General features: G+C 36.0%; 1 protein-coding gene across 1 annotated transcript in view; it reads left to right on the top strand.

The window, feature by feature from the left end:
• Positions 1-6066: 6066 nt before the first annotated feature.
• The window catches only part of LOC116725864 (leucine-rich repeat-containing protein 7-like), a 44764-nt gene continuing 24614 nt past the window's right edge, over positions 6067-26216 (top strand). The window contains exon 1 of the mRNA XM_032572262.1: positions 6067-6682. Within this exon, the coding sequence (XP_032428153.1) occupies positions 6658-6682 (25 nt within the window). The 5' untranslated portion in view covers positions 6067-6657. The remainder of the gene's footprint in view (positions 6683-26216) is intronic.

Genomic DNA, 26216 nt, shown 5'->3' with positions numbered 1-26216 from the left:
TTTTTTGCAGAATTTAGCTGCCAAGCGATTTTTGGCTGCAGGTCCTCTTGCTGCCTGAGACTGTATTTGTTGCTTGGCAACATTAACTTAGGGATGATTTCAACACAAAGCAACTGTTAAAGCTTCAGTGATTTAATGACACAACTCTTTTTCTTGGCTTTGCAGCAAGCTGTCAACTCTCAGCATGACATCCTGCTACCTGCAGGGTCTCATCTCATACTCTTATTGTCTCTCTGGGAATCAATGGTGTGTGTGGGGGTGTGTGTGTGTGTGTGTGTAGCTGAGTTAAAAATCCTTTTATAAGCTGAATGTGAATCGAGTTGTAATGATAATTCACCCCAACAATTATGATACAGGTGCCCACAGATCTGACTTCCTCAAGTGAATATCCTGCTGTTTTTTTAAATAGAAAACTTTTTACTAATTACTAGAAGTTTGCGTTCTCCTGAGTCTGACTGAATGGGACAGAGTTAAATTAAAATTATTTGTTTTTAAGTTTAATTAATCTGTTTTTTCTTTCTTGTATTTTTAAATACATTTTAATATGCATTATCTTAACAGAAAAAAATCTGTACTAAACTCAACTGAACTAGTGTTATACTTGCCTTGAGATAAAAAATAATGTGATATTATGCAGGGTTGTACAATTTATTAATGTCACTGAACTCTGATCCAGAACCGCACAGCATTCTGGGGGATGTAGGCAGAGGAAAGGCTTTAGCTGCTCAACCTCATACAGCTAGCTAAGCAAGGTTGGCAGAATTTCTTTGGTTACCTAGCAACTCACTCTTTCTTTGGTTACCTAGCAACAACCTGTTGAGTGACTTGCGCAGCAACAGTTTAAGGTTCTGCCACCAATCCTCAAAACAGCATGGAAAGAAAACTGGATAAAACAGGAATATATTACCAGTTAGGTAGTATTTCAGATATGTAAAAAAAACACACAAAAAAAACTAATCAACAATTATTAATATTAATTTATTTAATTTAATGATTTAATTTCCCTTTGGGATCAATAAAGTAGTTTTGAATTTGAATATGAAGTTTGTATTGTGATAATTTTTTTCAACCAAATCTGATATTGGGCCATAACCAAATCAAAGGTTTAGGTTTGTTTTTTAGGTTTTCCTTATTTTATAAATCTCATCCTATGTTAGGTAGTTTGTTAAAATACCACACATAACCAACCGAGCGGACGCTAACTCAAAAGAGTTTTAATAAGTTGCACTTGTTTTGGGAGGACTAGATGTGACCTTATTTAAGTCCATCCATCCATTTTCTAACACCTTGTCCCTAGTGGGGTCAGGAGGTGCTGGTGCCTCTCCAGGTAACGTTCTGGGCGAGAGGCGGGGTCAGCTGGACAGGTCGCCAGTCTGTCGCAGGGCAACACAGAGACAGACAGGACAAACAACCAAGCACACACACACACCAATTGACCTAACAGTCATGTTTTTGGACTGTGGGAGGAAGCCGGAGTACCCGGAGAGAACCCACGTATGCACAGGGAGAAACTTCATACAGAAAGACCCCAGGCTGGGAATCGAACCCAGGACCTTCTTGCTGCAAGGCAACAGGGCTAAAATAACATAAAAAAGCAATCAGAAACATAACATTTATAAGGCTGAAAATCTGTATATCTAAAGTGAGTTTGGCTGATTTTACAGAAAAATCTGCCAAGCTGCTTTAACACATGCAAATCTGGAGTCATAGATGTAACCCAGAGCGATCCGAATTGACACATTTCCGTTATGTGAAACTCATGACATGACGCTTTAAAGCTACACGTTATGTTTTTTTTCCTATTTATAGCCTTAGAGAAAACGCTATTCAGATACCGTTTAGAAACAAAAGGATATAACATATGGAGGAAGTTGCAGTTTGTTGCCTGAAATAGTTATACTCTCCAGAAATGCACAGCCTTCAGCTCAGCTCTCTCTAAACCTGATCTGCCTAAAATAGGTGGGAAAAAATCAGCTGAATCCAAACAGACAGAAATAGGATTTGTGGGCAAAACTTGGCCCTTATAAAGGGATTCAGCTCAACAATGTGTTACAAGTTGAGTAAAGTGAGAAATATTTTGTAGCATGTTCTCTGTTTCTTTTTAAAAGGTCTCTGAAAACCTTTTAAGCAAGTCTGAATTACTGAAAATCCTCTTTAAATGCTTTAAAATAACTTTTATTTATCCCAAAAAAGGGCAATTTAGTTTGCAGCTCTCTGGTCAGCATACCGAAAAAGAAAATACAAACAGTCTTATGCAGCAATTTGTTCCAGATTTGCTGACTGAATTTGATTTAAGGGCAATAATTCACCTGTCAGGCAATGATATAAACAAATAAAGCAACTACTCACATTCTGGCATAAAACTTTTATTCTGTAGCATCTAATTAAACATGGAAATTTCCTTCCATTTAAAACTCTGGTCCTGTAGAAGCCATCATCGGGTTTAATCTATTGAACATCACAGAGAGTCAGGCAAATGTGGTCAAAGTGAATTTACATTTTTCTAACAGACAACTGGTCAGATTGGAGACAGATAACATAAAAGAAAAATTGTAAAAAGTTGCAGTTAATATAATAAAAGAATAGTGCAATACAAATATAGTCCCTTCAGCTTTTCTTCATTTTACGTTTTATCCAGAAATGTTTGTGTATTTATTAGATTCTTTTATATTTTAGCATAATAAAATCTTTTACAATTGACTTCTACTTTCTGATAGTCTGTCACATTAAATATTAATAATATGCACTGAAATTAGGTTGCAATGTGACTAAATGTGAAGACTTTCAAGACAAATAAATACTCTTCCATAATCAAAAGTTATAAAGTTTTTTATCTATTTTGTTTGAAACTTGTATTTAATGCAGAACAATATATGACAGTAATTTCACATAAAATATTCTTAGAAAATTTTCATCAATCATCTGTTTTATAGTGCAAGTACAATAGAAAATATACTTTTGGTGTCACAAATGTGAGACATAAATACACATTACAGCCAGTCTGAATATAAAAATACAGGGAGGAGTTGATAAAAAGCAGATTTTAAGCATAGAAATTGCCAACTTTAGTATTTTTGCAAAATATTTATTTTAATTCAGTATTCAATGAAAGGGATACATAAAACAACACATTCCGTTATTTTGTAGAAATACAAACGCTACATAAGCTAAACTAATTTTGCTAGTTCAGTTGACAGTATTACAGTAAATATCACTGATATTTATCTTAGTATTAGACAGAAATGGATAGAGTACTCTACTCAAAAATGGTAATGCAGTAATAGTTGTATTGTACTTACACTGTTAGGAACGAAGCGAGATCCAGCTGTAAGCTTGTGGTTTTATTGTTGTCATGGCAACTCCATAGCAGCGGCCTGCCAAGATGGCTGTCAGTTATAAAGTTCACAGAAATGTGACGTCACATAAGCACTATGTATTAGTAAATGCATACAAATACATACAATTATATGTATTTATAATTTTTATAAATATAGCTATAAATGATGTATTTATAACTGTTATGATGCATATAATCATATCAATTGGAAAAATAATAAGTTGAAACTGATCTTTTTCAAGTCTCGCTGCTGGAGCAAACCAGAACAAACCTCTACAATAATGAACCATTTTGGATTAATCTGAAGGACATTTCAACCCTGGAAGTGATTATGTTCAAGTTAATCTGATAAACGTCCAAGTGAAGAGGCATGTAGCGAGGCCTGGAGACAGAGAGAGAAGGATGACTCGCAGTGACAGGCTGGCCAGCTTCCTGTTTACTCGCAGACTGTGGTCAAACTCAGTCAATCTGGGAGAATCCCAGTGCTGCCATCTGGGCCTAACTGGAGCTTCAACCAGGCACCTCCAACTGGCACAGAGGAGGATAATGTGTCACTGTTACAGTAGAAAGAGGCAGAGCTGTAGAGTCAGGGGTTAGCTTAACACGTAGCAAGAGCAGCTCCTTAAAACTGCAGATTTACATTTCAAATTTCACCAAGAAAAATCCACACAAATCACTTTTCCCTGAGCGCTTTCTGCTTTTATCATAATACTAAATTATTACCCCTGGGTTGTATTCTGTGTTTTCTGCTGCAGTAGCCCTTTATTAGTCACATTTACTGCCTGAATGAAAAGGCACACTTTTTATTTTCTTTCTTTTTCAGAAAAAACAATTAAAACATAACTACTGCCTTCTGATGTGATTGTCTTAGGCTATATATTTAAACACCTATATAAAGTAGTATTATGTAGTAGTATTTTTACATAAATGCAAACAAAAATACATTATTTAAATATTTTTTTATAAAAAAAAAAACTTGCATAAAACTATCTGGTATCGTGTTATAAAGGTAGTTTCATATTTATTTCGCTACCTCAGTGCCAAACCCTTGGTTCTGTTTTGGTCGTGGAAGGATATGGAGAAAATTATTGTTTTAATATTTTCCCATTGCTGTTGTCTTTTTTTTCTTTTTCTATATGAAACAGGGTTTTATTTTCACAATGTTATAGACCTGGAGTTTGTCAAAAATTGGTTCCTTTATTCTTCAAGTTCATTTTGTTTGTTCAAAAGCTTATGTCTCCCAACATGTATTGGTATGCAAGTTATGTTATTAATCAATAAATCACATTTTTTTAGAGCCTTTATTTGTTTAAGAAAACAAATAAATGCTATAATGACTTATAACTGGAAAAAATAAAAGGATTAATCTTTAATATATTTCTGAATTTCTAAGATCTTATTGGATACGCTGATCTGTGGCAACTATAAACTGGAGCGGTGCTGCAGGGAGTTTGTATTGTACTTTAACAGGGACAAAATTAAGATATCAGAACTACCTGGAGGCTATGCTTTAGTGAAAACTGGCTATTGAGCAAACCAATGTGTGCCAGTACCCGACTGGCAGCTCCAGCAGTTGCAGCAGCCCACACAACTTAACTGAAAAGCCTGTTTCCTTACAGTTTAACCAACCGCCCCTGAATCTGGAGTGCACCCATATTCAAATGTCTATTTTTTACATCAATTTTTAACGCTGAAAGCTTGACAATACATAATTACACATAAATTAAAAACATTTTTTAAAGGTTTTTAAAATCTCCTTTTGATACTGCTATTACAGAGGGAAAAGTTTAGTATTTGGTACAAGAAAAGAGTGTATTTTATTGGGATTGTCAGTGACAACAAAACACAAAATGGTGCATATCTGTAAAGGAAACTGACACGTAATTAAAAAGTTTCAACAAAAGTGTGGCATTCAACTCCTTTCAATTGAAATAGGGCTGAAATGATTAAATGGATGAATCTGCGATGAATCGATTAATAACCATCAACTAATTTAGTTTTCAATTAAATTAAGTATACACACTCACAAAAGGATGATTCACTGAACAAAAAACAATATATGCAGGGGAGTAGTTTGCATTTAATTAAGAAAAAAACTGAATTTTTTCTTCTGAAATCAAAAGTGAGAATTTTGAGAAAAAAGTCAGATTTCTTTTCAGAGGCTCTAATCTTTTTTTTTTTTACTTTATTTCAAACAAATAGCATGAACATACATAGTGGGTCTTCAATGACAAATATCACAATATTATAATAAAAATAAAGAATATCCACAGACATTGACAATGTTGATGTTCAGGTCTTACAATCTTTAAAGTAGAATAAATAAAGCAAAAAACAAAAGTTGAATAAATATACACATAAATTGGTAAAATAAAACAATGTGTACATTTTCACCTGTACTATTTTCTTAACAGAAAGTGTCAAAAAATACATTCAAATACATATAATAAATGGTCTCTTACAGCAAAAGAAAAAGAAATTAAAAAATATAACAGAGGCTCTAATCCTCTTCTGTGGATAAAAATAAGATTTTGGAAGCTGCAACATGTGCGGCAGGTTTAAATCTGCCCTAATTTCATCAATTAAAAACAAACAAATAAATAAAAATGGTAAACTTCTCAAACAAAAACAAAACAAAAATAACATGGCAACTGCCTTTTGGCTAAACTTCTACTCATAATTCTTATACCTGCCCGTATTGTGATCCGCTACTTCCTCTCTTTTTGTTCTTTTGTGTCTCTCACGTAAAGTCAAAACCAGCGAACAATTAACGAGCACAAACTTGTGCGCAAGCGCAAAACGCACGTACTCGCGAGTCCTGGTTCCATCTTCAGCCATCTCTTCGCAATGCCTCGCTCTCTTCTCCCTCTCCTCTCTCCACGGAGGACAGATGGGAGGAGACGCTTCTGCTGAACGTGTTGGGTCTGTTTTTTTTTTTATTCCTGCAGCGGAGAAAACGCCTCTGCTCTCCGTCGGTCACAGGTCCGATCATTCACATCCTCACGCCGCAGGTCTCTCTCTTTCTGCGGGGTGTGCCCGCATCTTTCTTCTTCTCTTTTGGACTGAGGACAAATAGTAACTAACTGGAGGCACCGCGGTGTCTTTGTGTGAAAGCCGCTGAAGTGGATTTAAATCTTCCTAAAAATGAGCGTGGGACCAGATGCGCTCGTCTCATCCGTTCTCTGGCCGCTGCTTGCGCGGTGACCTGTCCCGGTTTCGGACCGGTTCGACTGATCCCCGTTCGATGCTGCAGAATCCACAGGGACCAATAAATAAAGAGATTTTCCTAGGAACCGGATTCACCAGCAGCATCCTGCCAGATGGATAACTACTCCGCGTTACCACGTAAGGCACCGACAGAGTGACACAAACCTGCTGCAGTATTTCTCATTCAGCCCGATAACGCTGGGGATCCCTGAATGGATCATCTGATTAGTGAACCAGATCATCATTTTTCCAATGTTTCACCGTGATTTACTCTAAAAAGAATCATACCACAAGTTTAATTCTGGATTTGAATCCATTAGAAAATATTAGAAAAGAATAGAAGACATGTTTTTTTTTTTTAATTTGGCTCATAAAGAAGAAATTAGCATTTTTAGTAAATTAGCTCACTAAAATAGCCTAAAAGTGATACTTTTTCTTCATTATATGTTAATATTTTATCTATCCATATATCTATCTATGATAATATATGATGCAGTGTCATATACTTTGCCATTTTGACATGTAACTGTCCTGCCGTCATGGAATCATGGTTTCAAACATTATGTCTCTCTTTCTCTCTCTCTGTGTCTCACACGCACACACACACCCACACGCACACACACACCTGTTAAATCCTCTACCCTAAGGTAGTACCGCTTATTATCCTACTTAGCCCACATTTTAGCCATACCAATCTGTCACACTTGTTACAAGCTTGTAATGGCACACGCTTTTTTGTTGTTGTTGTTGTTCACCATCTGGCTGAATGGTTTATTACCTTATTTTATTTTCTGGACTTAATGCTTTCTGTTTCATTGCATGGTATAATTTGTTGCCCAGTCCTCTCTGACTTACGATTCACGTGAAAGTAGCCTCGGTTTTACTCAAAGAGAATATTTAATTCTAATCTTCAGTGCAACATATTCAAAGCGCTGCTCATAAGATGACTCTTTTAATCTGTTTCCTTCTCAGCAGGGCTATGCAAGCGCCACTAATTGCCTTAGTTTGTATGATTTGCAAACACTTGAATGTGAGATGTGTCTTTTTTTGTGGTCATATAAGCTAAGAGCAGCTGAGGCTGCCTGCAGTCAGTTATTAAGACATGCATGTCTGGATAATGTGCACTATCAGTTTCTGTGTGTATATTATTTCTTTGGCTTTATGGTTTCAGAACATGATGTTCTGCTGAGAAAATTTGACTTTTATGTTCTTGTGATATCTGCCATCTTTACACTTCTATCTCTCTAAAATAGGGTTGTTTTCAAGAATAGGCCAATTTCCTGTATTCTATGAGATATTGTGGAGAAAAGGTAGAAAATCTGGGTTATTCCTAGTCTGTGATATGTATCATATAGCAGTATTTTATCTTTGTGAGTAAGTTCTGGCCTTTTTTCCATTTCCTGTCTTCAGAAATATATATATATTTGTGCTGTAAGACAAAATACCACCCTTGAAGATGAAGTACCAGTTTGCTTTGGCTTTCCTGTTTGTGTCCGTTGAGTAATTACAAAATTACACATATTTGTTATAGATGAACGGATCTGATTTTAATATCTGTAAAATAATTTATATCATGTGTCCTCTGAGCAACGTCATGCTTTATGGTTTATTTTGCATTATATTTAAATTAATTGCACTTTCTGAACCATTTGAAAGCAGGTTTGTTGCGGTTTATTTTTTACATGCTTGACCAATCAACCTGTTGTTTTTGTCAGTTTCAGTTTATTATTTATTTCTAATTGCGCTGACTGAACAAATTAAAGTTGTTTTTTCATGTTTAACCAAGCTTGTGAAGCTGCTGGTAGATTTAAGTGTTGTACTGGTGCAGAGTTATCAAATAAATTTGTAATTTATTACATTTATGCCTTAAAACAAAACATTTTAAGTTAATTCAACACTGCTTTTCTGTATCATCCGATACTAAACCTCAGATATCGGTATCAGTATCGGAAGTGGAAGAAATGGATCGGTGCATTCCTTGTTTCAACAAATTGGCACAAATTGCTGAGAATTGGCACTGTATCAATAAGTGAACTGAAATTATGCAATCATTATAGAGTCTTTGGATGTTTGCAGATAAGGTAGACATTGAAAAGTCAATATTTTGCTCTTTGAATCATTCCTAGATTCCTTTGGAGAGTATAGAGGAAAACTGATGTCAGTACGTTGGTGATTTGACTTTTGGTGGCTGTTCAATTTCCCACCATAACAGACAAACAGATAACAGTGACCTGATGTTTTATTAAATAAATACACAGATCATTTCATCCCTTACTGTGGTGTAAAAAAGATGCTGGTCATTTGAAATGCCTGGCTTCATGCACGCCCACATTTCCACCCTTATCAAACCCTGAAAAGTGTTGGTAACGAGTCCACATGCTGTCAGACCTTCCTGCAACATCCTTTAACACACAGCTCATCTCATCATGCCACTTCAAATGCCATTTTGTGCCATCTCATTGCAAATTGAATTAGTTTCATTCACATCTCTGAGCTCCATGTCTATCAAATTGGGCCATTCCCTGTGGGTGCTCAACTTGGTTTCTCTATTTTGTCTCGTCGGTGAGTACTAGGCTTGTAATTTTATTATTTATCATGACGATGATGAAAAAAATAACAACATTTATTGGTCTTTTTGGTCTGTAAATGTATCACTGCCATGACTCAGAGCCTCAAAAACAAATAAAATTCCCCTTTCATCAAATACACGACTTCACCACTTCAATTACTTTAAGTAATTGAAGTACTGGGGCAGCTATGCTGCTAGGCAGTACATAATAATTGTGTCTGATTGCATTTTGAAACATAAATGGAGCATTTATTGATTGAAGCGTAAACAACTGTATTAGTAATCATCAGCCATTATCCCTGTTTTGAAGGTTTGCATTCTTATATTCACAAGATAGAAATTTTCTAATTGGTTTTTTGGCCCAGTAAAACAATCTCCCTTTAGAGTCCACATTGCATGTGACTCCAGTTTACCTGTCAGTGGTCATAATGGTATTATTTACCAGTGCAACTCTTCTATTGGGTAATATGTAACATTTAAAGGGGGCATATAATGCATTTTCCAAACACATAGTCTCATTTTATAATACAATCATGTCAGTACGTTAATTCCACTTGTTATGAAAATGTTGTATATACAGTACAGACCAAAAGTTTGGAGACACCTTCTCATTGAATTCAATGAGAAAGTGTCTCCAAACTTTTGGTCTGTACTGTATGTATATAAAAATTACCTAATTTCAATTTGACTTTGTGTTATAGTCGTACCTGACATCTTGAAATTGGACACTGTCTCTTTAAGAACCCCCTACCCTTTACAACACTCCCTATTCAGCACTTTTTTCAAACAAGGCTTCTCCATGATGCTGTTTGCAACCAGTTATAGGAGTGTTGCACTTTCTATGATGAACCCAAGAGACTTACAACTCCACTAGGTTGTTTGCTAATTGCTGCTGCCACTAGTCTGAAGGAGCCGTGTGGACGAGGTGTGACACTCCGATTGATCAGGGAACAGCATTATTACATGATATAAAGCTAAAAAACAGGTGATTTTTCATAATAATTTTAGTTTTTTTATGTAAAGCACTTGTTGCTGAAATGTGTTATACAAATAAACTTGACTGATTCAATTTCTACTCTATCAGAATAAGTGGAGATAGCGGTTAGATTAAAACAATCACTTTGTTGACCTATGGCACGTGTCAAACCCAAGGCCTGGGGGCCAGATGTGGCCCTCCGTTGCTTTTTATGTGGCCCTCTAGACTCCAAATTACATCAATAAGTACCTCCAGTTTTTCACAAATCTGCAAAATTCACACAAAAGCAACAAATCTCCACATTTTTTCAGATTTCTTGCCAATTTCTTTTCAAAATTGATCCAAAATATTGGGTTTAACTAACTGCTGCCTCAGCCATGATCGATACGGCGAGTAATAAAGTCACATTTATATCATATGCATTAGTGCAAATATCACAAAAAGTACTTACAAACATTTCTAAATGAAATAATTTGATTATGATTACTAAAACCACAAAAGCAACCACAAAATCCAATCAGAGATATTTATTCATATTTTAACGTTTTAGTGAGTTTTATCAATACATTCTGGCTCAACTGGCCCTTTAAGAACAATCAGATTTTTGATTTGACGCCGCTGATCTATGATGTGTAATGCATGTTATAATGATGCATACTTTAACAACAACTATTAGCTGAGACTGATGACTCACCACAAACTGCCTGATGATCCTTTTATTATTAATTCTTATTTTTGATGCCTGTTTTGACATATTTCAAGCTTTTAATTCTGATTTATATCATGTGAAGTGTAAAGCTTGTATAGAGACTGATACTGTAGCTTTTGTCCTTATAGTGAGGAAAGACCTTTTCACAGCATGATAGGCTTGAGTAAGAAAGAGTAACAAAGAAAAAAAAACTATATAAAATCTTTTAGTTTTCATTTAAAACAGTTTTCCACTCAGGTTGAACTTGCCAGCTATATTTTTACAGCTTACCTTTTTGTGTAGAAATATTTCCAGAGAGCTGCAAGTTAACGTAAAACACAATAGCCTAGGAAGAGTAAAGAAGCACTGGATTACATTCTTCTTTGTGATTGTCGTTGCTGGCAATATAACTATGCAAATAGGAAATCTGAAAATAAATTTGCTTAATGGAAACGCAGCAACTTAAAATAAAAACCTCACGTTTTTCAATATAAAGATTTTCCGCTATATCCAAATTAGTGTGTTTCGCAAAACTGCAATTGAAACACTTTTTTTCACATCACGAGTCACATGATCAACAACCGGATGTTATTACTGGCGGAAAAGACAAAATAGAAGACGACAGGAAGTGGAAGGAAGACGATGGCGCTGCATATTTATTAATAATCGCGTGAACAAACTTATTATGATTGCGTTTTTTTGACATATTGAAATATCCACTAAGTTTTGCTTGTATTTGTAACAAATGAACAAATTTTAAACTGAATGGTAAGAAGGAACACTTTTGAGGTTTTGGAACTGTTACTTTTGAAAACCTTAGTGTTCGTTGATACCGATACCCAGTATCACTTCCAGATCTTCTTAAAGTCAATAGTTGTTTTTACTGACGGTACAAAGTCAGCTTTAATGTGAGATGTAAATATTTCCAGCACCACCTTGTTACCAACACTGCCACCAAACTAAACTAAAACTGCCATCAAACTAAAACACAACATAAACTTAAATGACATGGTGCAATAGATACAATAAATACATAAGAAATTATATAAAACAAATAAACATGCCTCACTGGTTGACCCTTCATTAGAGGTAGAAATTAAATCATTAAAACAGATTTGACTTAAATTGCCACTTGCTTTTCCCATGCTTCACCATGGGGTGCATCTTTTTCTGGTGCCCCAGCAGAACCAACATGCTTGATACTAGTTCCTACTTGGAACCTTTCAAAATGCATGTCATCATAACGCTAACATATGCATGTTAGCAGAACTGAAGTTATTATTTTTGGACCTAAAGAGGAACGATCTAGAGTTATAGATCTAGAGTCAATGCACAGCTTCAGTTATTACAACTAAAAACCAGCCATCAGGCCCGAAACCTGGGAGTAGTGATGGACTCTGACCTGAACCTCCAGAGCCACATAAAGACAGTTACAAAGTCGGCCTTCTATCACCTGAAGAACATTTCCAGGATTAAAGGACTAATGTCTCAGCCAGATCTAGAGAAACTCATCCATGCTTAATACGTCTTCAGTCATATTGATTATTGCAACAGCGTCTTCACAGGTCTGTCCAACAAATCAATCAAACAGCTGCAGCTGATCCAGAATGCTGCTGCTCGCGTTCTCACTAAAACCAGGAAGATAGAGCACATAACACCAGTTTTAAAGTCCCTCCACTGGCTCCCTGTAGCTCAAAGAATAGACTTTAAAATACTGTTGTTAGTTTACAAATCACTGAACGGCTTAGCACCACAATACATTAAAGATCTGCTGTTGTTGTATCAACCTTCCAGAACTCTCAGGTCTTCTGGTTCTGGTTCTGCTCTGCATCCCCAGAACCAGAACCAAACGAGGAGAAGCAGCTTTCAGCATCTATGCACCACAAATTTGGAACAAACTTCCAGAAAACTGTAAAACAGCTGAAACACTGACATCCTTTAAATCTTGTCTAAAAACCCACCTGTTTAGGATTGTATTTGAAATGTAATCAATTACAAATTCATTGATGGAACTTGACTTAATGCTGTGTTTTAATTGTTGATTCTATGTTGCATTGTGTTTCTGTGTTTGATATGATGTAAAGCACTTTGAAATGCCTTGCTGCTGAAATGTGCTATACAAATAAAATTTGATTGATTGATTGATATGCATAATACAAACTAAAATTATGGCAGGAAAACCCAAACATGTTTGGTCTCCATTTGATCATAATAATTACGATTGTTTGCATGTGTGCACATAGACAACTGAAAGAAGTGTCCTGTATTTAGCTGTGAACCATTTTACATTTGAGTCGCTGGTGATGGTGAATGCTTAAGGCTGTCCTTGGTACATGCAATTCTGTCTTGATGTTCTTAATGTTTTTAACATAATCCTTTCATTTCTATTTGCTTAAATATTGAACTCCAATAATAATTTGTGTGCCTCCAGTCTCGGGTTTCCTGTACGTTCTTTGGATTGTCTACATAATTCTGGCAGCTTCATTTGTCGTGGCCACACACTGAACCCATTTTAGTCTCATCAAGGATGGTGTGCAGTCTTTGACGATTTAAATATAGCATTCCAGAGCTGAGTGAAATAAAATGAATCTTCTGATGTATCAATATGTCGTCTTCAAAGTAAGCCTTTGCATGCAGGTGGGAAAAAAGTTGTGTTTTTTTTTTTTTTGGGTTGCTCTGCTAAAGCTTTCACAGGATGCGCTGCCGTTCTTTCTGTTCCCACTGCTGCTGCTGCTGATGCTGCTCGTTGCCTAGTGACTGTATCCATGGTACCGGCTCCTATCGTCATGGTGATAGGCCAAGGGAGAGAGACCCAGTGAGGGAAGGGGGGACAGAGATACCAGTGCATCTGCAATGTGTGTGTGTTTGGGCGTGTGTGTGGGGGCGTGTGTGTGTGATGTGATGAGGAGGACGGATTGTGATATATATTCGAGGATGATGGCGATGAAAATTATTGCGCCTCAGTCGTGACATATCGGTGTTGTCAGTTTGCCGGTGGCACGCTGAAGGACATGGAAAGTCGAGTTTAATTAATCTCCATGTGGCAACTTTTCCACAGAGGAAGCCGTTTCAGTTAGGTGACATTTCAAGAGTGTAACGAATAAAAAACAGGAGAGACCTGACATAAATAAAAAAATGGATGGATGGATGGATGGATGGATGGATGGATGGATGGATGGATGGATGGATGGATGGATGGATGGATGGATGGATGGATGGATGGATGGATGGATGGATGGATGGATGGATGGAATAGAGTTACAACTTATCTAGATTTGATATGTTAGGGTATTTTGTATGGGGGAAAAAATAAACCTGATTGTGGATTTTTTTTTCTTTTTATCTTGTAAGCTCAATCGTACTAATCTGATAATACATTACATTTAGTTAGAGTTGATTAATCATGATTAATTGATTATCAAAACAATCGCCATCTATGGGTGACTAGTTTTTAGGTTTAGTATCTTCAGGTATTTTATGTGTAAAAAAAGTAAACCTGATGGGTTTAGAGCTCTTAGTTTGTGGAATATTTATTTCTTATAAACTCCACAGTCAAAATCTGAAAATCCATCAAATTCAATTAGGGCTGAAATTATTAATTGTGATTAATTGATTTTTTTAAAATCATCAACTAATTTAGTAATTGAGTAATGATTAACTGGAGCATACAAACTCAAAAAGGACAATAATGAAAGAACACCGTACTCAGAGGAGTAATTAAGCCAAAATTTTATAATATATCAATAGATTTTACATGTAAAATTAAAAAAATAAACTTTGTTCGTAAATACTTCTACCCAAAACTCCTGAAGTAGCATAGCTTTACCTTCACAAAAAAAGTTTTTAAGCACCTTCTGGTGTCCAGTTATCAATCAGTTAATCCTAAAAGTAATCAATATATCAGCCCTACACTGTATTGATGTTAAGTCAATCAGTAACGGCTGAGCTTAGAAGTGTTGTTAAATGTATTTTATTTATTTTTGGCAGATGCATCCAGTTTTGGCAATAAAATGCTTGTTTTCTCATTTTAAGAAAAGAATTGAATTATTTATTCATTTGCATCTTTTAATGTATTTCTAATATTGCATAAGAAGGATTAAGAATCTGCCAATTTTCTGATCTGATTAATCGTCAGAATAACTAAAATAACGGTTAGCTGCAGCTGCAAATGTAACAAAATGTGTTCCAACATCCTATGGACTGTTAGGACTTGTTGGATTCTGATTGGATGTTATTCTTGTGTCTGTTTCACCAATATAACCCACATTGGTAAAACTTACCGGGTTTGTAAGTCTTAGTTAAGATTGCAAACAGGTATTAAATAAAAAAGCTCAAATTGTACAACAGGTCTGGGACCCACATGGCTCCACTTTTCACTAAGTTGTCCTGCATCAAACCTGTGTTGGCCATTATTGTGGGGCCGTTTTGTAGCCTGTGGACGGTCCCACCTGGGGCCCATTTTTCACCTTATTTGCGACTCACGTGAGTCAAAGTTTTCTCGGATAAGCCTGGAAACATATGAGCTTTTAAGTGCAGGTAAATAACGCTCTAAATCATAAATGCGTCCCACTTACCGTATTTTCTGGACTATGGAGCGCACCATACTATAAGCCACACCCACAAATTTTTTGAAAAAACCTGGAAATGTACATATATAAGCCGCACTGGGCTATAAGCCGCTGGTATCTCCGCCGCTCTCGGTTTTCCATAAGGACCCAGCAGAGGGCTGCATCCTAATAAATCTGCTGGATTTATTAAGGACGCAGCCCTCCGTCTCCAAAACCAAACCATGGTTTTGTTCACGCCGAGTTTACATGCAGCGGCTCTATGTCCCTCCTGTGCTGCCAGATCGATGGCCTCAACTTAAAAGCTGCATCATATGAGTTTGAAGAAATTTCTCCGTCGTGCCTGCTGCTAGCATGTGCTTGTTCTAAATGAAAATTAGCACTTTCTTCTTTGATTTCCAATTTTGACTTCCAATGATTCCCTTCCTACGAAGCCCTCTGGGGGACATGGAGAAATCCTTTTTTCCCCATGTCAGTTATACTGTACTGGTCAGTTATGCAGCATAATTGTACACTGTAAGCCTTTCTTACGGTGGGCGCCGTACTTTATGCTTTAATATAAGGTTATGTGAGGTTTTTCCATGAATGTTAGTATCTTTTTGTGAAATATCTGAAGTTTTATATCTTTCTTTAGGATAGAAAGGCACCACAAACCTACGATATAAACAGAAACTTTCCGTAAGTAGGAAAGAAATAAAAATACATCCTAATTTGGACTATTTCTGAGTTATTATCGCGGGTAATAAATCATCTGACAGTTTTGATTGTGTCTCTGTTGTGTTCGTAGTCTGAATGGTTTAAAGAGCTGCTTTCAGTGCCGCTCCATCTTAGCCTTAGGAAGTCGATCTGGCAGCACAGGACGTAAACATGCAGTAAAAAATAAATTGATTTTCAATCTGTGTTTTGCACCAAACAGTTAATAATAATAAACAAGTTTTCACTCAGGCTCTGTAAGAGCCGTATGAATGAAATAAGTAATTATTGATATGACAGGAGCAGCGGCTTTGACACTTAGGTGTGTCGACATGGGAGTGACGTCACCAGGTATGAATGGGAAGGATACTGGCTTTGTGTGTTTTAGGAAGCGGTGAGCGGGGCGGTCAGTCCTTGCAAAGTTTGGGGCCTGATCATCAAAATGGAATAAATCGATAATTGTGACAGAACAAAGAAGAGGTTTGGAGTTGATTGATACACGGACAGATGAGATTCCCCGAGTTAACCCAGTGCGGCCCTAACGTGTTAATAATAAAAACTGTTTGGTGCAAAACACAGATTGAAAATCGAGGGAACGCAAAAGAAAATAAATTCCCCATGTCCCCTAGAGGGCTCCATACCTTCCTGCTAAAGCGCCCCCTGGCGGTTGCAGAAAAGCCGCACCGGGCTGCAAGCCGCATGGTTCAAAGCCTGGGGGAAAAGTCGCAGCTTATAGTCCGAAAAATACGGTAACTCTCATGTCAGTGCTGTCCAGGATGCTGCTGTTTGTTCAGTCTGTTTGGAGCAGCATTATTGTGCTGCATGGAGTTAAACAGGTTAGGACAGTTACTACATTGTTCTGATTGTTGGTCGCATTTATTATACGTTTTTTAACGGTTTCCTGCTTCTTTCACAATGTTTTCATGAAGAGCAGTTTGTTAATATTAGCATATTTGCTATGTTTTGATATGATATTTCAGCTCTCAACATATTTCAGTGTGGTTCTTGCTAATCTTGAAGAAACTTTTAAGGGCAATTTTGTTTACGATACATTTTATTGATGGTTTCGGTTGCATGTTTTTTTTATTTATTGTTTTTGGTTGTTTTGTTTTATTTTGGATATTTTGAATATCTTCCAGTTTTTATAAAATTAAAATTTATTGGTCTTTGACAGGGCAAATTTGCATTATTGTGCCAAATATACTATTTGAAGATTGTGTTAAAACAGCAATACAATTGGTCATTACAGTAATTTTTGGGACAATTTATTGAGTTTTTAGCAGAGCATATGGAGCAAGAAACAGGACAAAGACAGGCTTAGAGCAAAAACAACCAATAGTCAGTTAATACAATGTTTGTTGTTTTTTAAGTCAGTTTAGTGGATTAAGTGGTCAACATAACCTTTATGAAACATTTATTTGTGTTTCCAGAGATCTTCTGATTTTGGTGAACTTTCTTTTTATCAGTCATACATATTCAAGGACATCATGGGAATTATGAAATTCAGAAAACTGAGACATATGTGAAGTCTTAGGATAATTAATCTTTATAAGAGAAGACTGGGGCTGGTGGAGCCGTTTCATTTTCGCCTAGAGCTCGCATATTTCAGATCTGCAGCACCAAATCCATATAAATAAATATTTGTAGGGTTTCAAGGAAGCAAAGCGAAGAGTAGTTCAACCCTGAGCGAAGAGGGAGGAGGAACAGACAGAAATATTATCCTCTTCGTCACACCATGTACTGTACTGTAGGCTGCATGAAGCTGCTCCAAACTGAAGGATATATTTATCACATGCATTTTTTTCATTTATCTGGTTTAATGGGATTTTTTTGTGAAAGTGGAGATGTTTTTATTCCATTTCTTGAGTCTTGGTAATGGTGTGGCCTTAGTAATGTGACTTACATTGTTTTTTTGTTTTGTTTTGATTTTTAATATATGGCTTAAATTAGATGAAACGTGTAAAATATATGCCATTATCAGAATAACCTTCCAAACAGAAAATTGTTAGATATGTTTGAAATGATTGTTTATTTAGTCGATGATTCCTTCATGCCAAAACCTTTACAAACAGTTTTCAAGTATTTTGGACAAAAATAATTTGTTAAAATTAGGTATTTACACATTAAATGTTTATAATTATAGTCAGTGAATCAAAACCTGAAGCACTATTTTTGTTTCCATCTTTGAAATGTCTTAAATTGATGTTGTCATTTCACCGCCCTGTCTGTTTATTTTTTAGAGAAACTCCTGTTAGTTTATGAAATAAGGAGTAGTTATTACATTAGACCAACATTTAGCTTTATACTTTTAATATCGCCACAAGACTTAAAGAAACTCCTGTTAGTTTATAAATTATGGAGTACTTAGCAACCCAGAACAAGAATCAAACATGGAGAACCAACTTTTAGCTACTTAGCAACCCAAATCAACTGGAACATTTTTGTTTTTTTACTTGTTTTTCTTTCTTCTGGTTTTGTTGTTTTGTTTGTATTTACTTCTAATTCATGTAAAGCACTTTGAACTGTCTTGTTGCTGAAAATGCGCTATGTAAATAAAATTACCTTCCCTTAAACTGCCTAATATTTACCAAATCAGGTTGTTCCAGTTCTCAGGCTTTGCTTTGTGTTACTATGGTCCAGGTTTTCTGTTTTTCTCTTTTCTTTTGGAAACACGCTGACTGGAAAGATTGGGAGGCTCCAGGTAATCTTCGGTTGCAACAAAAGCCTCTCTCCATCTATTGTGACAGCGACAAAAATACTCAGGTTGACCCGTGAGTGACAACAGGGAGGCCAGCGCAGCTTCATGTCGCCGCGATCAGCCAACTTCAGCGCTTCGAGTGAAGCAGCTGTTTGAGAAAATTGAAAGTAGAGCAGCAGTGGAAAAGCGCAGACACAAAACATGGCGGTTTAACTTGCTTTGGCTCATTTAAATATTCTGGCTGAAGCTAACTGCAGTTATTATACCACCCAACAGGATTGGAGCAAGGCGTTTCACACAACTCGGTAGCCTTGGTATGTCTGTCCATTTCACACTGTGACACATTGTTTCTGCAGGGTGCAAGTGTGCACATGTTGCTATTTGCTGCCACCATTTTTGTTGTAGGTTAACTAAAGAGCTCAAACTTATTTAGATTAATATATGTAATTATTTTATTTCTGTCCATTTTAAATGCAAATTTTAACTTTAAATTCTGTTGTGGTATTGCATACATTCAGACCAGTTTTCATTGCAGCATGGTAGAGAGGTGCTCCTTTATTTTTTGCAAGATTTTTTTCCTTCCACTCAATTTTCAACTTATATTTGTTATTACAGCACTCCAAAATTAGCCAGCTTCTCTAGCAGTGTGTTTCTGGGTATCAGAAGCTGCATTTCTATTACAAATGTGCGCAAAACTTTGTTGATATTCTGCTAATATAAAATGTTATTATTATTATTATTATTATTTAATGTTTCCATTAAATAAGAAATGCAATTAAAATCACACGTGAATAAGTTTGCTCATCAATAAATCATTGAAAAGCATATTATGCAACCACTTCCTGTCGCCTTCTTTGGCTTTTCTGCAAAATAAGTGTTTCCGTTGCAATTTTAATAAAAACTTTTCAGTAAAACATTTGAATTAGTTTTTTCAAAATGGGCATGTCTGTGTAATTTTATGGTCAATGGAAATGCAGCTAATCTTATTTTAAGCTGCTTGTCTTCTCAATGATGGGGCATAATATAAAAATAACCCAACAGACCGGTTTAAATATGCATTTCTATCTGATTTTAAAATATTCTCAGACTGAAAATCATGTCTCTGTCTGGAATGACATTTTCTAACTTAAGTAAAGAAATAAAAATTACCTTTCTTTGTGATTTTCTAATTCGTTATGATGCACCTCTGATTTAAAATCGATCCGCGATGCGTCAAGTAGATCCAAACATTTTGCAACGTGGGCCAGAATCCCAAAGTTGAAAACACTCAGGGGCCATTTTGCTTCTCCAACTTCAAATTCAAAAACACTTCATTTATGGAAAATGTGTTTCCAAAGGGAAATTAAATATTGTTGTATCTCAATAATTCAGGTTCTTCAAACTTAAAGCACAAAATAATCTTGTCGTGAATTTTTTATCCGTTCTGTAATAAATTAAACAGTAAAGAAGCAAATTTGCAATTTGTCTTAATTAAAGGTGGATGTTTCTTTTTTAGTTTATTTGGTTTAGAAAGTATGTTAGTTTATTCCAAACAACGAAAATGAGAACTTTTTTAAAAATAAAAACAACCCTCGTCCATTAACCAAGTTTAATGTAAGACTTATTGTGCTTTTAAGTAAAATGTCGCTGGATGTTTATAGCCCTACTTATCATGAAATAAAAATAAAAAGAAAGCAGTCACAACTATTAAAACCTAACACTTTCTGTTACAAGAAGAATAACATTTTCCTTGGACATTTTGATGCTAAAAAGTAACAAAAGTGCCCATTATTGGGCCAAACTGGTGCCAGTCATTTAACTGCAGTTGAGGGCCACATTAAATAGTTTCAATGGCCAGGAATGGCCCCCAGGCCGCACTTTGGACACAGCTAATGTAGATTAACACATGGCGGCTGGCTTCTTCACAGCGTTGCAGCGCAGGGCAGATTAGTGGCTGCTAGCCCAGCACATTTTAATCAGGAGCTTCTGAATAGGAAAGGGTTTGAAAGGACTGCCGGAGCCTCGTCGCCAACCAGATTCAGCCTGTGTGCGTTTCTTTACTTTTGAATCAACGAGGAAAATTAGGTGTTGTTTTTCTGGAGCGCGCTCCAGAAAGAGATGAAGAACTGGCCATATTCTGTGAAATCCCACAGCATATAAAGCTTTCATTTCATGATCAAGGTTTGGAATTAGAAGGATGTTTTCTTTGGCTATACCAGCAGTCATTTTTTATGCTTTTGCAAACTGCCTCTTAAGGTGGAGGTGGCTGCAAAAGTGAAATAGCTGACCGTCCTCTAAGAGAGTGGGGCGTATAATTTTTCTTTATAGTTGACCCACTGCACAGTGTAAAATGTGTTTTTATGTTGCCTTTTATTATATGGCAACTCTGTGCCCTTCTTGTCAAAGAAGCTAATGGCAAACGATAAGAAGGGAAAGAAAGAAACCAGGAGAAATATGACAAAAAGAAGCAGAAAACCCAAAAACATCAGGTCCTGTTTATACTTAGGTTGTTTATAAGTGAAACCGCAACGTTTTAGTTGCAATAAATGCAGAATGCGCGGCTGCCATTTATCAGACAACAGCAAAATGGCGGGTAGCATTGTGCTGTGTGCGCTACTTAACCTGTTCAGATTAACACAATTTACGATTAGGAAGATACTGTATGTGTTTGTTTATCAGAGACGGGTTGCTGTTTTCTACTTGAAGTGAGAGCTGTGGATTTTTTCCCCTCATCATTTTTTTCATCATGTTAGTAACAAGTAATATGTGAAAATATAAGGAGTTGGAAGTACAGATATTTCTCTTAAAATGTAGGGAGTAAAAGTAAAAAGTCGTCAAAAAGATATTGAAGTACAGATACCTGAAAAATCTACATAACTACAGTAACGACTGAATTCTGAATCTGTTTCTATTCTGAACGAGGATAACTTTTATTCTTCTGCTCATAATCTAACGTGGTTTTCTTTATCCTGTTCGCTCCACCCTTTGAGCTGGAGCGTTTCCATCACTATGCCACGTAAAAGAAGTGCAGTCATAAAAAATCTTGGCTGGGTGCCTGGGGGAAATCCAACCAGTAAGAAATGCTCAAATTTATGTCTATGTTTATCACAGATTCCTGTAATGCATTGCAGTTATGAAAAATGTAAATTATCTATATGTAATTAACAAGAAATGTATTAGTTTTTATTGTCAGTGGCATGTGTTACTGCGAGAAGAGGTTCTGTTTTTGTAAAGGTTTTTTCTCCAAGGTCAGAGTTCACTAATATTTTGCATCACTTTCATTGTAAAGCAAGCAGACTTTAGGACATTGTGATACATCTTGGATAATATTCCTGGTTTTACAAGCTATGCAAGCTAATAAATTAATGCTATTATTCAACTTTCTCTCTTTTGCACGTGTTTTATCTCCAGACTGGTTTGCTTGTTTAGTTTTGTGCCAGTTTGCAGAACGCTGCCGAAGGAAGGAAGCGGGTCTTTGTGCGTCTTGTGTTTACTGGTCCATATGTTGCCTGTGGGCGAGTCAGTCCCATTGTAATGGGAAAAAAGCTGGAGCATTAGGATTCCCACTACATTAAGACGTGAGACAAAGAGCGACCCTCAAGCCAAAGTGTTTAAAATACTGGAATCCATTTCAGACTCACAGCGTTTATGGAGGTAATTCGAGGCAACAGAGTCTTTTAATAATAGTCATTTGACCAGCTGTAGCAAAAATAACCTCAACATCACACACACACACACACGCACACACACACACACCCAATGAACTAGCAGCGAAGAGATGTAATAAAAATTGGAACGGCTGCAATTAAATGCTTGAGTTGTTCTTTTTTCCATTTGGCTTAAGTGTTCCACACTTTGTAGCGCAGAGAAACTTTTGGAGAGCAGGGAGACAAAAAGGCAGAGAGAAAGACGGGTGAGTGGGAGTAATCCTGACAGCATCTGCCTGGTGTCCTTCTCTGTCTGTCTCAGCTCAGCTGTCACAGCTATCAGACAGGAAGAGTGTGAGAGATAGATTGTCTTTGTCTCAGTTTCCGCGCTCTTTGGTGTCTTATCACTTCTGCACAACAGCTCTTTCTCTCTAGTCACCTGTTTGTGTTTACATGTTTAGTGCTCAGAGGAGAACCCTGGATTTATGGCATTATTATCTATTGCTGGGGCAAAATACTAAAACTGTGTCTCAAAACCAGAGTGGGGGGTCTGTCTGCATGTCCCACTTACAATTTGTTTACTTCGTTTTGGAATATAAATTGTATTAGGATTGTTTAAGAGAACATAAATGGTATTCCTACTGGCCAGAATTTGTTTTGAAATTATTCTGCAGAAATACAAATACACAGTTAGTTTTTCAATTTTGAGGATTTGTTACGTTTTCAGCCGATGCGGTTCGCTTTCTCACTGCACTGTGTAAAACTAACCAAACCTTTTGAGAAATCTGTTCCCCTCCTGGCCTGTGGGGGCGCTGCACCAAGAACCACTGAAGGAAAAGACATGAAGAAGACACTTCCTTCTTCACTAAATATAAGCAAAAATGGAGCAGCGTTGCATTTTGCCTTTACCCAGAATGCCCTGCACTACAATCTGCTAACATTGACAAAATTTCACAATTTTGGCGTTTCCATTAAACAAGAAACAAAATTAATCACACATAAATAAGTTTGATTCTCCAACTACTTCCTGTCGTTTTCTCCTTTATGGGTCAATTTTGATATGGCCACAAAAAAAACACCTCATCATAGCACAAAAACTTTTTATCAAAAAACTAGTTTTTAGAAATGTATGTTTCCATTAAGCCAATTTATTTTTGAAATGTCAAATTGCACAATTATATTGTCAATGAAAATGCATTTAGTGATGATTGTAGCGGCAAAGAAATATGAAGTAACCAGCTAAATGATTGATTCTAGATCTTTCTATTGAGTTTATTGGTTGAATCTAACACTATTTCTTTTCTTTATTTTGTGGAGATTGTTTATCTGTAAGTCCAACTTTAAAGCATTGAATACTTTAGTAATTACAATCTACAGATCCTCCCTGACTTTCATTAGTTAATCTTTGTAATATTAACTTCTTTATTATGTAATTTCAGTTTAATAAACTCAGATTAGTTTGGATATATCAGAATATAAATATATTGTTTTACATGTAGATCTCAATCTAACCTGAATTTATTATATCCAACCACTATTGTGTTAATTCATACTTTCATAATTGCTGAATTGCTCCTCAGTGGATCAGTGCCAACATTGTTGGCAGAAAGGTTGTATTGCTCTGTTTCAATGTCTATTTTTATGGAACAGTAAGACATAAAAATTATTCATAATGACACATTAAATTTAATGATAACCACTCGCTGCTCCTCAGCTTTAATTAAGAGCAGAAAATCAGGAAAGGTCCAGTTGAGCTCAGCGATAACCACGAACGTTTGACTGACTTGGTGCTAAAATAAAGAAAAATGTGATGTTAAATGAATCTGAGACACAAACAAACATTGCTGCTGCATTTTTTCTTTGTGAGCTGAATTCCCATTCATCCATGTGAGGCAATATTGTTTCAAATTGTGTGTGAAAATATAAAACGTATAGCATGTATATGTAAAAGTTAGTCAATGACGTCACTGCTGATGTGAGGTTGTTGGATTAACAGACTTAAAAGTATTCATTATTTTTATTTATGAATGCACTCTTAGTTTATTTACATTTATTTTCTGTAATTACATCATGTTGTTAAAGGTTTGACAAACACATCCAATAATGTCAACATGGAGACATATTAGACAAACAAAGAAAAGTTTTAACTATGAACTATTTGATTTAGAAATCCCAGTTTTATGGTCCCTTCCCAATGCTCTTAATTCGCTTATCTTTTATTTTAAATAAATTTCAGGTCTTCAATGTTTCCATTCTTAAACATTGCAAGCAAATTTACAGGTTAGCTTTTACTTGGTCAATGTAATTACAAATTTTAAGTTTTGATATCGGCTGTTGGTAGCTGTTGCAAACATGCACGAAACTTTGTTAATATTCCGCTAATGTAGAAAATACACAACATTGCAATTGCGGTACATCAAATTTCTTTAGTGCCTTGTCCTTAGCTTGTTGGTCGCTGCACTCCCATTAACAGGACTGGCCCTGAGGTGAAACCAGACTTAGGAAGCCGGCCATCTGCCTGGACCAGCTGGGGAGTGGCAGGGCAAGACACAAACACAAACAAGGACAAGAAAAAAATATTCAGTGAGGATACCTGCTAATAGTAGGAACACATACTATTTGGCCTTGGGGCCCTTTCTGGCCCTTGAAACAATTTTATCCAAGACTCTGACTTTTGATAATTGTTCATTTTTACTCTTTATTTTCTTTAAGAAAAAACAAATAACAAACACTGAACTGTTAAACCTTTAAAATCTGGGTTTTTAATTTTAGTCCTCCTTCCTCCTGGCTGAGCTATTTAAAAAAATGGGGGCTCGTCCGGGATTGGTGGCACTTCCAATTGATGAGCCAATCAGCTCTGGCTTCAGTCAGTGTTAGGCACAAAGTTTCTTCATGTAGTTGTGACTATTATTTTCATTTTAACTTCATAGTAAATAAGGCTAAAGACATCCAGCGACATTTTACTAAACAATAAACAATATATATTTATATTAGTTAATAGATGAGGGTTATTGTTAAAAAGTTATTCAGTTCAGCTGCCAATTCAGATAGTACTATTTAATCCTATTTCTTATTCAAAAATAGAATAAAACAGCTTTGTATTCTGGTTTTGGAATAGAATAAAATACTTTGTAAACCAAATAAACAAAATAAATGTCTTAAGTTAGGAAACTGTCCACATTTAATTAAGACAAAAAATTGCCACTTTTCTTCTTTATTGCTTAAGTTATTGCAGAGCAGATTTAAAAAATCACAACAAATAATTTTTGCTCTTAAAGTTGGAGAAGCAATATGGCCGCTGAGTACTTTCTGGGATTCTGAGAATTTTTCCTAATTATTTTCCTCCTCCTGACTTTTTCTTCATGTCTTCTATTTCTCATCATTTAGTATGCAGCAAATCACAAATTTGCTGCATTTTTTTATTTAGAGGCATTAATACCTAATATTAATGCAGAGCTGAGTGATTTGCATATACTATAAATTCCCGTACATTATGACCGTCAAATAACCGATTCCTTTTAATATTTTCTACAGCTCTGTTTACTAACAAAGGACAACTACCCAAACTTTACTCTCACACAAGTTAATTATCTTGTTGACACTGAAGCGGCTTAAACAGTCGACATTGTTGGAGCTGTGAAAGAGAAGGTAATCAGTTAGGGGTTCACTGGGTCCTTAATTTAATTTGGACAAACTGTGTACTTTGAGGCAAACTTCAAGAAAGATACAAAGAGAACTGTGCTCCACTAATTTAGAGGAATCTTTGCCTAATTAGGAAATTCAGAAACGTTTATGTTATTTAAGAGACAAACTTTATAGAGAAATATCTGCACTAACTTCATTGCGTTTCATTTGGG

Source organism: Xiphophorus hellerii, chromosome 9 (genome assembly GCF_003331165.1).
Source record: "Xiphophorus hellerii strain 12219 chromosome 9, Xiphophorus_hellerii-4.1, whole genome shotgun sequence".
In the NCBI taxonomy this organism is placed as follows: domain Eukaryota; kingdom Metazoa; phylum Chordata; class Actinopteri; order Cyprinodontiformes; family Poeciliidae; genus Xiphophorus; species Xiphophorus hellerii.
The sequence above is the reverse complement of the archived record's forward strand: the minus strand, read 5'-3'. Positions and strand labels throughout refer to the sequence as shown.